General features: G+C 45.5%; 1 protein-coding gene across 1 annotated transcript in view; it reads left to right on the top strand.

Moving 5' to 3' along the window:
* Positions 1–1,348: 1,348 nt before the first annotated feature.
* The window catches only part of rnf130 (ring finger protein 130), an 18,479-nt gene continuing 6,792 nt past the window's right edge, over positions 1,349–13,035 (top strand). The window contains exons 1-4 of the mRNA XM_041944020.1: positions 1,349–1,581; positions 2,720–3,011; positions 8,329–8,520; positions 10,630–10,880. Coding sequence (XP_041799954.1) covers positions 2,753–3,011; positions 8,329–8,520; positions 10,630–10,880 — 702 coding nt within the window. The 5' untranslated portion in view covers positions 1,349–1,581; positions 2,720–2,752. The remainder of the gene's footprint in view (positions 1,582–2,719; positions 3,012–8,328; positions 8,521–10,629; positions 10,881–13,035) is intronic.

Genomic DNA, 13,035 nt, shown 5'->3' on the forward strand with positions numbered 1-13,035 from the left:
TGTGTGTGTGTGTGTGTCGTATTACTCGTGTTGTGGGGACATAAATCTGTTTACACAGTCACATTGTGGGGACTCGCTTTCCTTCAGGGGACAAAATGCAGGTCCCCACATGTAAATCATTAAATTCAAGGTTAAGATTAGGTTAAGGCTAGGTTTAGGTTTGTGGTTTCACAGACGATGTCAAAACCAGTTCTTCAGCACCCAGGTCTCACTGCTCAGATGACATATTGATGCAAAGCTGTGTTCACTAGTTCTGATTGAATAACTATCCTGACATCCATCACACAACAATAAAACTAACAAATGAAATGAGCTTCGTTGGCTCTATAACCTGCTTGATAATTCGTCCAGACACAAATCACTGTTAATGTCGTGGACCAGGGCCTAGTATTTGAGATTATACTTTGCTTTCTCTCTACCAAACTTGTAACATCCATAAATAACTTTCTGAAAATGAAAATGAATAGAAAATTAATCACAAAATTTCATTTTCATTCATCAATCATTTCTTAACTAGCTGCTGTATCAGCACACAAAATCATCAAGGCTGAACTGAGCCTCCTGCTGCAGTTCCTGACTGTGTCCACCAGATGTTAGTCCTGACCAATCATCATCATCATCATCATCACTGCCTCCTTCTGTCCTTCCTCTCTTCATGACAGCACATGTCTCCACTGACAGAAACACGCTCCATGTGAGTCATCAGTTCAGAGAAAACATTCTCATGTCAACGTTTCCCAAACTTCATTAGACTGTCAGGCTGCTAAAAAATGTCCTGGCTGGGTTTCATCAGGAGAGGACGAATGAACAACTGCCCGCAGCAGAGTAAACACAATTTGAGTTTAAATGTACAGTTGATTAATGCATTCTTTGATTTCCCACTATTTTAAAACGTTCTAGGTGGCGCTATCGAGCCAATTTGCCGTGCCCATTGCTGCGACATGTCTATTCCCCAAATTGGAATAATAACAATAATAAAAATAATAATGATAATAAAAATAATAATGATAATAAAAATAATAATGATCCGAGCAATAAGAGTAAAGTCTTATTTACTGCTCGGGTCCTGAAAGAAACAATTTGGATATCAGCTGAGGAAGAGGAGTGTGACGTGATGAAGACGCTGTGGAGCTTCTGTGCTGATGTTTGTTTAAGTTCAACAAATATCAGTGATCATCAGTGAGCTTCTGATTTTACTTATTAACAGTTATTATTATCCTGCAGACAGACAGGCAGGTCGACGCTCTCTCGGCAGGCATCGCGACAGCTGATCCAAATCTCAGGTACCTTAACGTGAAGGTGTTGTACACGCGCCCCGTCTGCCGCCTCCCAGTGCCGTGGCTTTGCGCCTGCGCAATGCGCCCCGAACTGAGAGACGGGGCTCGAGCCTCCGCACCGCACAACAACGACCGGGATCAAAAACGGAACAAATCACCCAACGACAGCAGGATCGACCGTCCGTAAACCAGCGTGTCCCGCCGGACATCGACGGGGACAACAGCGACAGAGAGGGCGAGAGGAGAGTAGAGGCAGGCGGGGGTCGGTAGACCAGGAGCCTGCCTGTCTGTCCGCCTGCAGACGGTAAGACAAAGCGGAATGAAGCGGCAGCCAGCGCCGCTTTCAAACGGCGTTTAAACACTGAGTCATGGTGCTGGATGACCCGCTGCGCCTTAAAACGAGCGTTTATCAAACGGACTTCTGACTGTAAAGCGTGTTTAACCGGGGGGGTTCGGGACTGAAGACATGGCGGTGTGAAGGTCCAGATGTTGGCCTGCTGATGATGCTCCATGTTCTGTCAGGCACAGACGCACTGACACCGCTCTCCCGATGTCCTCGCACTGTCTGTCCTGACCCTGACAGTCTGAACCCAGGGTTAACTGGCTTTAGGGTGACAGGAAGCGCATGCTGGGACATAACGGAGACCTGTGGGGGACATACAGAGACATACAGGCGCGTTTAGAGTCAAAATGTAGCGTTCTGAGGTGGGAGACAGAACGAAAACACAACGATTCTTAATTTCATCTGATTTTATACAAATGAAAACATCATTATGATTTATGTTATGGTAACTATAAGAGACATAAAGAAAACCTTTGGAGGACACGAGGAGATACAAGTATGTGCTTTGGAAGACACAAACCGGTATTAAAGCAGATGTTGAAGACAAACGGGCCATTTTCTGAACATGAGACCAAAGACATTTTGGACAAAGCACATTTTGACGTACACAAAGTGCAGGACAACAAAACATAAGAGACATTTGGTTCATACAAAGACCATAACAAAGTCCTTCGAAGACATAAGCTGAAATTCAAAGCAGACTTTGAGAGCACATTCTGAAATATCGTAAGACATTAAGATACGTTCAGGACATAAAGAGACAAATGAGAGGTTTTGAAGACAGACAGACAGACTTTCTTTGAAGGACATGAACTGACACTAAGAACAGATTTTGAGTACAAACACTAACATGACTTTAGAGACAAAGAGACATAAAGACATTATGAAAACTTTAAGAGACATGAAGACATTTAGTGGAACCTATAGAGAGGACGTAAACCGGCATTAAGCAGATTTTCAGCACTGAAGTATTGGGATATAAAGAGACATTAAGATATGTTGAGGACATACAGGAGACTGCGGGACTGTGATCCACAGGAGGACAGCATGTTGTTGGACGCGTTCTGGTCTAAAGGACTCTCTTTTTGTTTCCTAACAGTTTGGATGTAACGACGACTGAGAGGACGACACGATGTCCTCGTGTTGGACCCCACTCCTTGTCCCGATGGTCCTGGTCCTGGTCCTGGTCCTGTCCCGCTCGGTGTCAGCGGCCCGCTCTGACAGGAACATGATTTCAGAGGAGTATGTGGGCGTCACGGTCAACGCCACGGTGCTGGACGGACGAGGAAACACCATCCACGTGATGAGCAGCGACGACGGGACATACGGGCAGAACTCACCGAAAGTGGACACCAGGGGTATCGTCATCGCACCTGCACCGCATCACGGAGGTACGGACATTACAGCACACCCGAGGTCACACAGCTGAGGTCACAGCGCGCCAGGTTTCATCCAGATTCCCCTGGGTCAGTTTCAGGACTGTTTGCCCTTTGTGTCTGACTGGTCGGGTTATTTCTGCCAGTTAAATATTACGACACCCATGAGCCCCAGCTGCTGTAGCCACGGAGAAGAGGCCAATCAGAGCAGTAGAACATGCAAAAGGCTTTATCGTCATGGTTACAGTTGATAAAAGGGTCACTGAAGTCACTCACAATGACCCAGAGCCCATTTAAGATGCAGATTGTTTTCATTTTTCTGAAAACTTTGAAATGCACCCTGGGAATCGTAGTTAACTTCTACCGCCACAGTGTTTCATGTTCATTCGATCTGATGAACTCTGACTGTGTCTGAGTTAGTTCAACAAAGTCAAACTGCAGGACTCATGAAGAAGTGAGAGTACAGACCGACGGAGTGAAGGTCCTGCCATTTAAAACCTTCAAACGACCTCAGTCTAACTCCTGAATGTTGACCTCACTCTGCTGAGGTCTGACCTCAGTCGCTTGTTTTCAATGAATTAAAGCAGTTATTGTACAGAACATTTAAAGTGCTCCTCTGGACACCAGGTCCTTAATGGAGGTGAAGTTAACCAGACTTACATGTAGCCTAACAACCAGGTACTCTTCATCACTGAAGTCTTTTCTCTTGTAAAACTAAAAAATACTGTTTGACGCTTCGGACGCTGTCAGTCTGTGCTGGTCCACCCAGGTTTTGTTCACAGACAACACTGTGAAAAAGACTCAGCAGCACAATCTGAAGCAAACAGAGACGAGCTAAACTCAACTGAGCTACGTTTTATTCTTCTTTTATTAGTTTGAACTTTTATTTGCTGGTTTACGTCTTTGTTGAGAGGACGGGAACCAGCTGCGAAGGGTCGTTAGCCTCAGATCTTCACCGATCGTCCCTCGTATGGCTTCATCATGAAAGATCATCTACGAGTCCACACATGATGTCCCTGACTTGAAGCTGCTGCCATCGACAACGTGTTTCACATCGTCTGCATGTGAAAGAAACAGAAGGCAGTTTTGGTTCAGGAGCCACTAGACAGAGACGGTCTGGAGGTAGACTGTGTGTAAAGTCACTTCCCTCATTTTGCCATTTGTGGGGCGAATAAAGAGTTTAGAGTTGAATTAAATTCACCAGAAGTGTTTTCAAACAGTGTTTCTTGAAAGACTCAAGCGATGAAGACTAACTGTTGTTTTGTAAATGTACTTGGGGTTAACCCAAATATCAACCAGAAAAATGAAGCCAACATACACGTGACAACAACTGCAGTTCCTAGAATGGCCACTTGAGGCTGGCTCCAAAAGTGAGTCAATCCCCATAGACCCCAATATCAAAATGATTAAAATGCCCAACTTAACAACAGAACTAAACATGTTTACAGCGTGGTACAAAAGACTTCTGTTTTTATACCTAATTTCAGCACAACTGCACGGGGGTCAGGGCAAGTTGTTCATTTATAAAATATTGGGGCTTGAATTATGCATAATTATGACAGCTAGCAGCTAGGTTTTACTCCTCTTTGTGCATTTTTGAAAGCCAGGATGGTGACAGCTGGAACGACTGTCTCTGAGCTTCACAATGGTTCTTCAGAAACTTGTGGCTGACTTACAGACCATGTCCATGTTTTATTGTGTCTTTTTGTGGACAGTTTGCATCTCTTTGTGGTCATTTTTATATCTTTGTTGTTCGGTTGCATCCTTTTGTGGTTGTTAGTGTCTCTTTGTTGTTGGTTTGTGTCTCTTTGTGGTTGTTTGTGTCTCTTTGTTGTTGGTTTGTGTCTCTTTGTTGTTGGTTTGTGTCTCTTTGTTGTTGGTTTGTGTCTCTTTGTGGTTGTTTGTGTCTCTTTGTGGTTGTTCGTGTCTCTTTGTGGTTGTTAGTGTCTCTTTGTGGTCATTTTTGTATCTTTGTTGTTGGTTTGTGTCTCTTTGTGGTTGTTTGTGTCTCTTTGTGGTTGTTCGTGTCTCTTTGTGGTCATTTTTGTATCTTTGTTGTTGGTTTGTGTCTCTTTGTGGTTGTTCGTGTCTCTTTGTGGTTGTTTGTGTCTCTTTGTGGTTGTTCGTGTCTCTTTGTGGTCATTTTTGTATCTTTGTTGTTGGTTTGTGTCTCTTTGTGGTTGTTCGTGTCTCTATGTGGTTGTTTGTGTCTCTTTGTTGTTGGTTTGTGTCTCTTTGTTGTTGGTTTGTGTCTCTTTGTGGTCATTTTTGTATCTTTGTGGTTGTTAGTGTCTCTTTGTGGTTGTTTGTGTCTCTTTGTGGTTGTCTGTGTCTCTTTGTTGTTGGTTTGTGTCTCTTTGTGGTCATTTTTGTATTTTTGTGGTTGTTAGTGTCTCTTTGTGGTTGTTTGTGTCTCTTTGTGGTTGTTCGTGTCTCTTTGTGGTTGTTAGTGTCTCTTTGTGGTTGTTTGTCTCTTTGTTGTTGGTTCGTGTCTCTATGTGGTTGTTAGTGTCTCTTTGTGGTTGTTAGTGTCTCTTTGTGGTTGTTTGTGTCTCTTTGTGGTTGTTCGTGTCTCTATGTGGTTGTTAGTGTCTCTTTGTGGTTGTTAGTGTCTCTTTGTGGTTGTTTGTGTCTCTTTGTGGTCATTTTTGTATCTTTGTTGTTGGTTTGTGTCTCTTTGTGGTTGTTTGTGTCTCTTTGTGGTTGTTCGTGTCTCTTTGTGGTCATTTTTGTATCTTTGTTGTTGGTTTGTGTCTCTTTGTGGTTGTTCGTGTCTCTTTGTGGTTGTTTGTGTCTCTTTGTGGTTGTTCGTGTCTCTTTGTGGTCATTTTTGTATCTTTGTTGTTGGTTTGTGTCTCTTTGTGGTTGTTCGTGTCTCTATGTGGTTGTTTGTGTCTCTTTGTTGTTGGTTTGTGTCTCTTTGTTGTTGGTTTGTGTCTCTTTGTGGTCATTTTTGTATCTTTGTGGTTGTTTGTGTCTCTTTGTGGTTGTTTGTGTCTCTTTGTGGTTGTTAGTGTCTCTTTGTGGTTGTTAGTGTCTCTTTGTGGTTGTTAGTGTCTCTTTGTGGTTGTTCGTGTCTCTTTGTGTTGTTCTTGTGTCTTTGCTGTAGTTTTGTCTCTGTGCTGTCGTTGTGCATCCATGTTTGGTACAGTCTGTGGTTTCTTTGTGGTCGTTTCTGTCCCTGTTGTCAGTTGGCCTCTCTTTGTGGTGGTGTCTCTTTGGTCTGACTGTGTTTCTTTGTGGTCATTGTTGACTCTTTGTCATGGTCCCTTTGTTCTGTATCTTGTGGATCCAGTGGATCTAGTATGTAGTGGATGCTTTTGCAGATGATGTAGTTTGGGTAATGTAGTGTATGTAGCAGATGAGCTGTATTTATTAGGTGCAGTAGATGTGGTGTATATATATTGTTGGTGTTGAACAGTAGATGTAGTAGATGAGTGGATTGTATGGGTGGAGTGGATGTAGTATATGTAGCAGATGTAGGAGTTGTAGCCAGTGTAGCCAGTGTAGCAGGTGTAGCAGGTGTAGTGCTGAGGCTCTGGAGTGTCAGGTTACAGTCAGATGTAGGGGATGTAGCAGCTGCAGTGGGTGGAGCAGGTGGAGCAGGTGTAGCATATTTAGTGCTGAGGCACTGCTGAGGCTGCCTGCAGGCTGGTGAAGGTTGTAGCGTCTCTGCTCTGGAGTGTCAGGTTACAGTCACATGTAGGGGATGTAGCATCTTTGGCGGGTGGAGTAGGTGGAGCAGGTGTAGCAGGTGTAGTGCTGAGGCTCTCTGGCTGCCTGCAGGCTGGTGAAGGTCGGAGCGTCTCTGCTCTGGAGTGTCAGGTTACAGTCAGATGTAGGGGATGTAGCAGCTGCAGTGGGTGGAGCAGGTGGAGCGGGTGGAGCAGATGTAGTGCCGAGGCACTGCGGACTCTCCGGCTCAGGTTACAGTCAGATGGGTAAAGGACACTGCAGCTGCTCCAGCTGTCTTTGGCTTCTTATTGGAGCTCATTAAACCTTTCGCAGCTTCACCTTCAACACTGAAAGAAATAAACAATAATCCAGATTTTATCCCGTCAGTGAAGCTGAGGACGGAGCTGAAAACGGCTCTTTGACGAAGAATCACAGAGTTAGTCTGAACGTAATAAGATCTGAAGAGAAGCTGCAGCGGTTTGACTACCAGGAAACTCTCAATATAAATATTCTGAATATTATTCTCTTCAGTGGTTTTTATTTAACAGCAGATTCACTGTTTGTCATTTTAGTTTCCCACATGTGACTATATTTAGGAATTTATGGATTTCACCATCTATCTAATATCTAATATCATCAAAAGATTCAGAGAGAACAGAGGGGCGAGGCTGAAAGTCAACACTGGCTGCCTATGACCTTTGACCCCCCTGACAGCACTGTATTAAAATCTGTAGGCTGTTATTACATCGAGAACACTGTGCCAGTTCATCTCTGCATCTTCAGTCATGGAAGCTCGATATCAACAAGGTACTGAACTGGCTGCCCGCAGTCCAGACCTGTCCCCCATTGACAAGGTGTGGAGCATTATGAAGCACCAAATATGACACCAGACACTGCTGAGCAGCTGAAGTCGTGTATTAAGCAACAACAGGAATGAAATCTTGCAGTTAGTGTCCTCAGTTCCCAAACACTGAGTGTTGGTAAAGAGAAGCTGATCTAAGTCCTGGAAACAGGAACCGACTGTTTCAAACATGTTGCAGGCATCAAACTCACCGTGAGTGATGAGTGCAGATCTACAGTCACATCAGTTTGAACATTAAATATCTTTGTACTGTATCGGTCAGAAAGGATTTGCAAATGATTACACTGTTATTTTACGCAGCGCCCCACCTGGTGGGAGGACCACATCAGTTCTGTGGCTCTACAGCTGCCAACATGATGACCGGCAGGAGTTTGAAATGTGAATGCACTGCTCACCGTACACTGTGTCAGACAGGGCACACACACCACCGGAGAGTCCACATGGTGTGAATGACTCGCACAGAGCAAAGCATGCTGGGAGGGCGACGATGTTTAAACTGTGTGGCTCTGCAGAGACCAGGACAGATACAAACTGCAGCAAAGATTGTTTCTACTGATCCAAAGATCAGAACCCAGATCTGATACTGGATCTGTTTCTGAGAGTTGAGAGTGTGAAGCTGCTGACTGGTCTTCAAACTGATTCAAGACCAGAGATATTCCAGTGAAACCAGTATGCAGCAGCACAGGAGAGGAGTGCACGAATATCACTAATCATTTATACTGATACAGCGCAAAACATTAAAATGAACATTTAAATGTTGTGTACTGTAACCATGGTAATGGTGTGTCTCTCCAGTGGTGGACCGGCAGGGCTGCGACCCCGGCACTCGTTTCCTTGTTCCTCCTCGGAGTGTCCACTGGGTGGCGCTGCTGCAGAGAGGAAACTGCACCTTTAAAGAGAAGATCCTGAAAGCGGCTGCTTACAACGCCACGGCCGTTCTCATCTACAACAACTCCACGGACAAGACGGTCAAGATGGGCCACGAAGGTCAGAGTGCATGTTTTACTGTCCCGCGCTGACGCCTCGTCGGCTTTACGGCGTTGAACACGGTAAACAACTACCAAAGTGTCACAGCAGGAGGAGGTGGCGAACGAAACCTTCACAGAGCTCCTCAGTGATTTAACTCAACTCTTTACTCCGGTGAAACTACGGGATCCGGTCTGTAGTGGACATTCAGACGAGACAGAATAAAGCCTCCTCTTTTAGACCAGACTAGACAAGACCAGACTTTTAGAGTCAAAACTCTCAGTCCTTCTAAGAATCATATGAACACGAGTCCAATGTGACCATGGAGACATGAAACACATGTTGATCCCCATCAGAGTGACTTCTCTTATCTCTGATGTTAGGGGTGTAACGATACCAAAAACTCACAGTAATACCTCCATATAAAGTCCACGATACAATATTTATTGCGATATTTTAAAAAAGAATTCCCTTTATTAACACACGTTATATTATCATATAAAATGCGTTGATAACTTCAAGTGCTTCTGCTTTCCTTCGTTCATAAAATAAAATAAAAGTGACTTCAGCATGAAATGTCTTTGCCATGAATGATTGAACCATGAACCAAAGCAGCAGGCAGCAGCAGCCTTTATGAAATCACTCACAGAGCTGTTCCATCAGGTCACCACATCCATGAGCCGTTTATGTCCGGGCAGGTTTAGCAGTCTCTGATTGGTGGTTGGCTCAGCTGCGGTAGTTGAACTGTCGTGAAAAAACGCTTGGTCCGCCACTGAGTGCGTGTTTCCTGCGTCGTCTGTGACGACAGCCGTCAAAGCGTCTCATCTTTCACTGTTCCAATAGTCAGCGCTCTGCTTTGGTTCTGGAGTTAGATGTGAAAATATTCCGGCTCTTGACGCTGCTTTTCCTGTTTGATGATGCCCGACCTTCCTCTTGCTGCTCTTCTGGGCCACAGCTCTCCCGTCCCTGCCTGACATGTCTTCATCATCCCTGGAGTCAGAGTCCTGGTCGAGCCTCTGTAAATCACCTGAGTATGGTTTTCCCTGTCACAAAACTGGTGTTCTGTCCTGATCCGGTCGTGTTTACTGGGACGCTGCTGATCCCGGTTCTGGTTCCACGGTGAACCACCAACAATCCCCCGGTGCTAATCGGTCCACTAGCTGCACATCTGACTGAACTAACTAGCTAACAGCAGCTGCAGCCAAAGCTAGCTCCAGCAGAGAGTACAGTGAGCGGCAGTTAGCGGTTCCTCTGCTGCCCCTGGTGGTTTGGAGTGAACTTCAACAGATGGCCAGTCCTTACACTTTGTACTTTAAAAATACACATTGTACTTTAAAAATACAAGGAGCAGCGCACAGATGAAAGAACAGCGGACTGCTGTCAGCTCAGCAGGTGGTGTACAGTGGGTTTTTCTCTGAGGAGGAGGAGGAGGATGAAGGCATGTATGTGAGCAGTGACTTCCTCAGGATCAATGTTAAGTTCTAAATATAGACAGGAAGTGTCATTAATTGATGAGGTCACTGTGACCTCATACTGTGTGTGTGTGTGTGTGTGTGTGTGTGTGTGTGTGTGTGTTTGTGTGTTTGTGTGTGTGTGTGTGTGTGTGTGTGTGTGTTACTGTTATCATGGTCCTGGTGCTGTATGTCAGAGAGCAGAGAAGAAAACTTGCATTACTGTTACAGTGCAGTACAATGCAGTAGTGTTACACTGCAGTACTGCTACACTGCAGTTTAGTGAAGTAGTGTCATACTGCCATTCAGTGCAGCAGTGATTTCCGCCCTCACTCTCCCTCCTTTTCCTGATTCGGTCAATAAAGAGTTTATTTCAATGAGTCCAGAATTGATGATGGAAAGATGAACCAAGAAGGTTTTGGTGAGGGTGAAAACTCTGCGGTTCAGTGCAGTAGTATTACACTGCAGTACAGTGTTGTACTGTTACACTGCAGTACAAACTGATTCCTGTGAAACACCTGACTCATTTGATTACCTGGTCTCGGTTCTGGTAATGGTTCTGGTCCTGGTTTCCTGGTTCTTGTTCTTGTTCCTCCTCTGGTCTTGACTTGGACTATGGTCCTCATTCTGATTCTTGTTCTTTTCTGTTCTGATTCTGGTCCTGGTTCTGTCTGTGTAGGCACTGGTGATACAGTGGCAGTGATGATCACAGAGGCGTATGGTAAAGAGATCCTGGCTCACCTGGAGAGAAACCTGACGGTCCTGGTATCTGTGGTGGTGGGTCAACGCGGTCCCACCAAAAACATCAACCGTGGTTCGCTGGTCTTCGTCTCCATCTCCTTCATCGTCCTCATGATTATCTCATCGGCTTGGCTCATCTTCTACTTCATCCAGAAGATCCGCTACACCAGTGCCCGCGACCGCAGCCAGGTAACATGCTAACACACCAATAACATACCGCTAAAATACATGCTATCAGGCTAACTGAACATTGTCTAGATGATCCGCTGCGCCTGGCGCCCTGACAGGTATGCCCGCAGCCAGGTAACATGTTAACACACAGCTAACGTGCATACTAACAGGCTAACTCTACTTTGTCCTGAAGATCCACTGCACCTAAGCCCCCTTGACAGCTAAACTCGCAGTCAGGTAACATGCTAACACACAGATAACATATAAGCTAACATGCTACCACACAGCTAGCACGCGGTCAACATGTTAACATACAGCTAAAATTCTAACTCTGTCCAGAGGATCCACAGCAGCAGCCAGATAAACTGCTAACACGCTGTTACTTCATCAACACACTGCTAATGTACAGCTAACAAGCTAATTCCTCCTCATCACAGTCAGTGTCCTCCTCCTCCCCCTCTCGTTTCCTCCTCCCCTCTCTTCGTCTTCCGTCACTCCTCTCCTGTCTCCTCCTCCCGTTCAGATCAGTCGTTAATATTTGATGAGGTGAATCTCCACTGAAAGTTTAACCGAGAGTGGGTGGTCACCTCCCCCTCTCCTCCCCCTCTCCTCCCCCCTTCAGTGTAATCTAACCTTCCTCTCAGTGCTCCCTCCACCCCCATCTGTTACGGATCAACCTTCACGTCACCTCCATGCGGTCGCACTTTGAGCCGCTCAGAGAACCAGCAGGGAAACAGAGGAGAGCTGAGGCTCATGAGAAAACCAAATGATAAACCACAGACCCCCACATCCGCTGCCCCCCACCCAGCACTGGACCCTGTACAGACAGTACGAGTAGTTTTCAGAGTACTGTACAACACTGGACCCTCGTACAGACAGGAGTACTACAGACAGGAGTACTACAGACAGGAGTACTAGTATTCAGAGTACTGTACAGCACTGGACCCTGAACAGACAGTACGAGTAGTTTTCAGAGTACTGTACAACACTGGACCCTCGTACAGACAGGAGTACTAGTATTCAGAGTACTGTACAGCACTGGACCCTCGTACAGACAGTACGAGTAGTATTCAGAGTACTGTACAGCACTGGACCCTGTACAGACAGTACGAGTAGTTTTCAGAGTACTGTACAACACTGGACCCTCGTACAGACAGTAGTAATAGTATTCAGAGTACTGTACCGCACTGGAGCCTCGTACAGACAGGAGTTATACAGACAGGAGTACTACAGACAGGAGTACTAGTATACAGAGTACTGTACAACACTGGACCCTCGTACAGACAGTAGTACTAGTATTCAGAGTTCTGTACAGCACTGGACCCTGTACAGACAGTACGAGTAGTATTCAGAGTACTGTACAGCACTGGACCCTGTACAGACAGGAGTACTACAGACAGGAGTACTAGAGTACTGTACAACACTGGACCCTCGTACAGACAGTAGTAGTAGTATTCAGAGTACTGTACAACACTGGACCCTCATACAGACAGTAGTAGTAGTATTCAGAGTACTGTACAGCACTGGACCCTCGCACAGACAGTAGTAGTAGTATTCAGAGTACTGTACAGCACTGGACCCTCGTACAGACAGGAGTACTAGTATTCAGAGTACTGTACAGCACTGGACCCTGGACAGACAGTACGAGTAGTTTTCAGAGTACTGTACAACACTGGACCCTCGTACAGACAGGAGTACTAGTATTCAGAGTACTGTACAGCACTGGACCCTCGTACAGACAGTACGAGTAGTATTCAGAGTACTGTACAGCACTGGACCCTGTACAGACAGTACGAGTAGTTTTCAGAGTACTGTACAACACTGGACCCTCGTACAGACAGTAGTAATAGTATTCAGAGTACTGTACAGCACTGGAGCCTCGTACAGACAGGAGTTATACAGACAGGAGTACTACAGACAGGAGTACTAGTATACAGAGTACTGTACAACACTGGACCCTCGTACAGACAGTAGTACTAGTATTCAGAGTTCTGTACAGCACTGGACCCTGTACAGACAGTACGAGTAGTATTCAGAGTACTGTACAGCACTGGACCCTGTACAGACAGGAGTACTACAGACAGGAGTACTAGAGTACTGTACAACACTGGACCCTCGTACAGACAGTAGTAGTAGTATTCAGAGTACTGTACAACACTGGACCCTCGTACAG

The sequence above is a fragment of the Chelmon rostratus genome, chromosome 9, assembly GCF_017976325.1.
Source record: "Chelmon rostratus isolate fCheRos1 chromosome 9, fCheRos1.pri, whole genome shotgun sequence".
Lineage (NCBI taxonomy): Eukaryota > Metazoa > Chordata > Actinopteri > Chaetodontiformes > Chaetodontidae > Chelmon > Chelmon rostratus.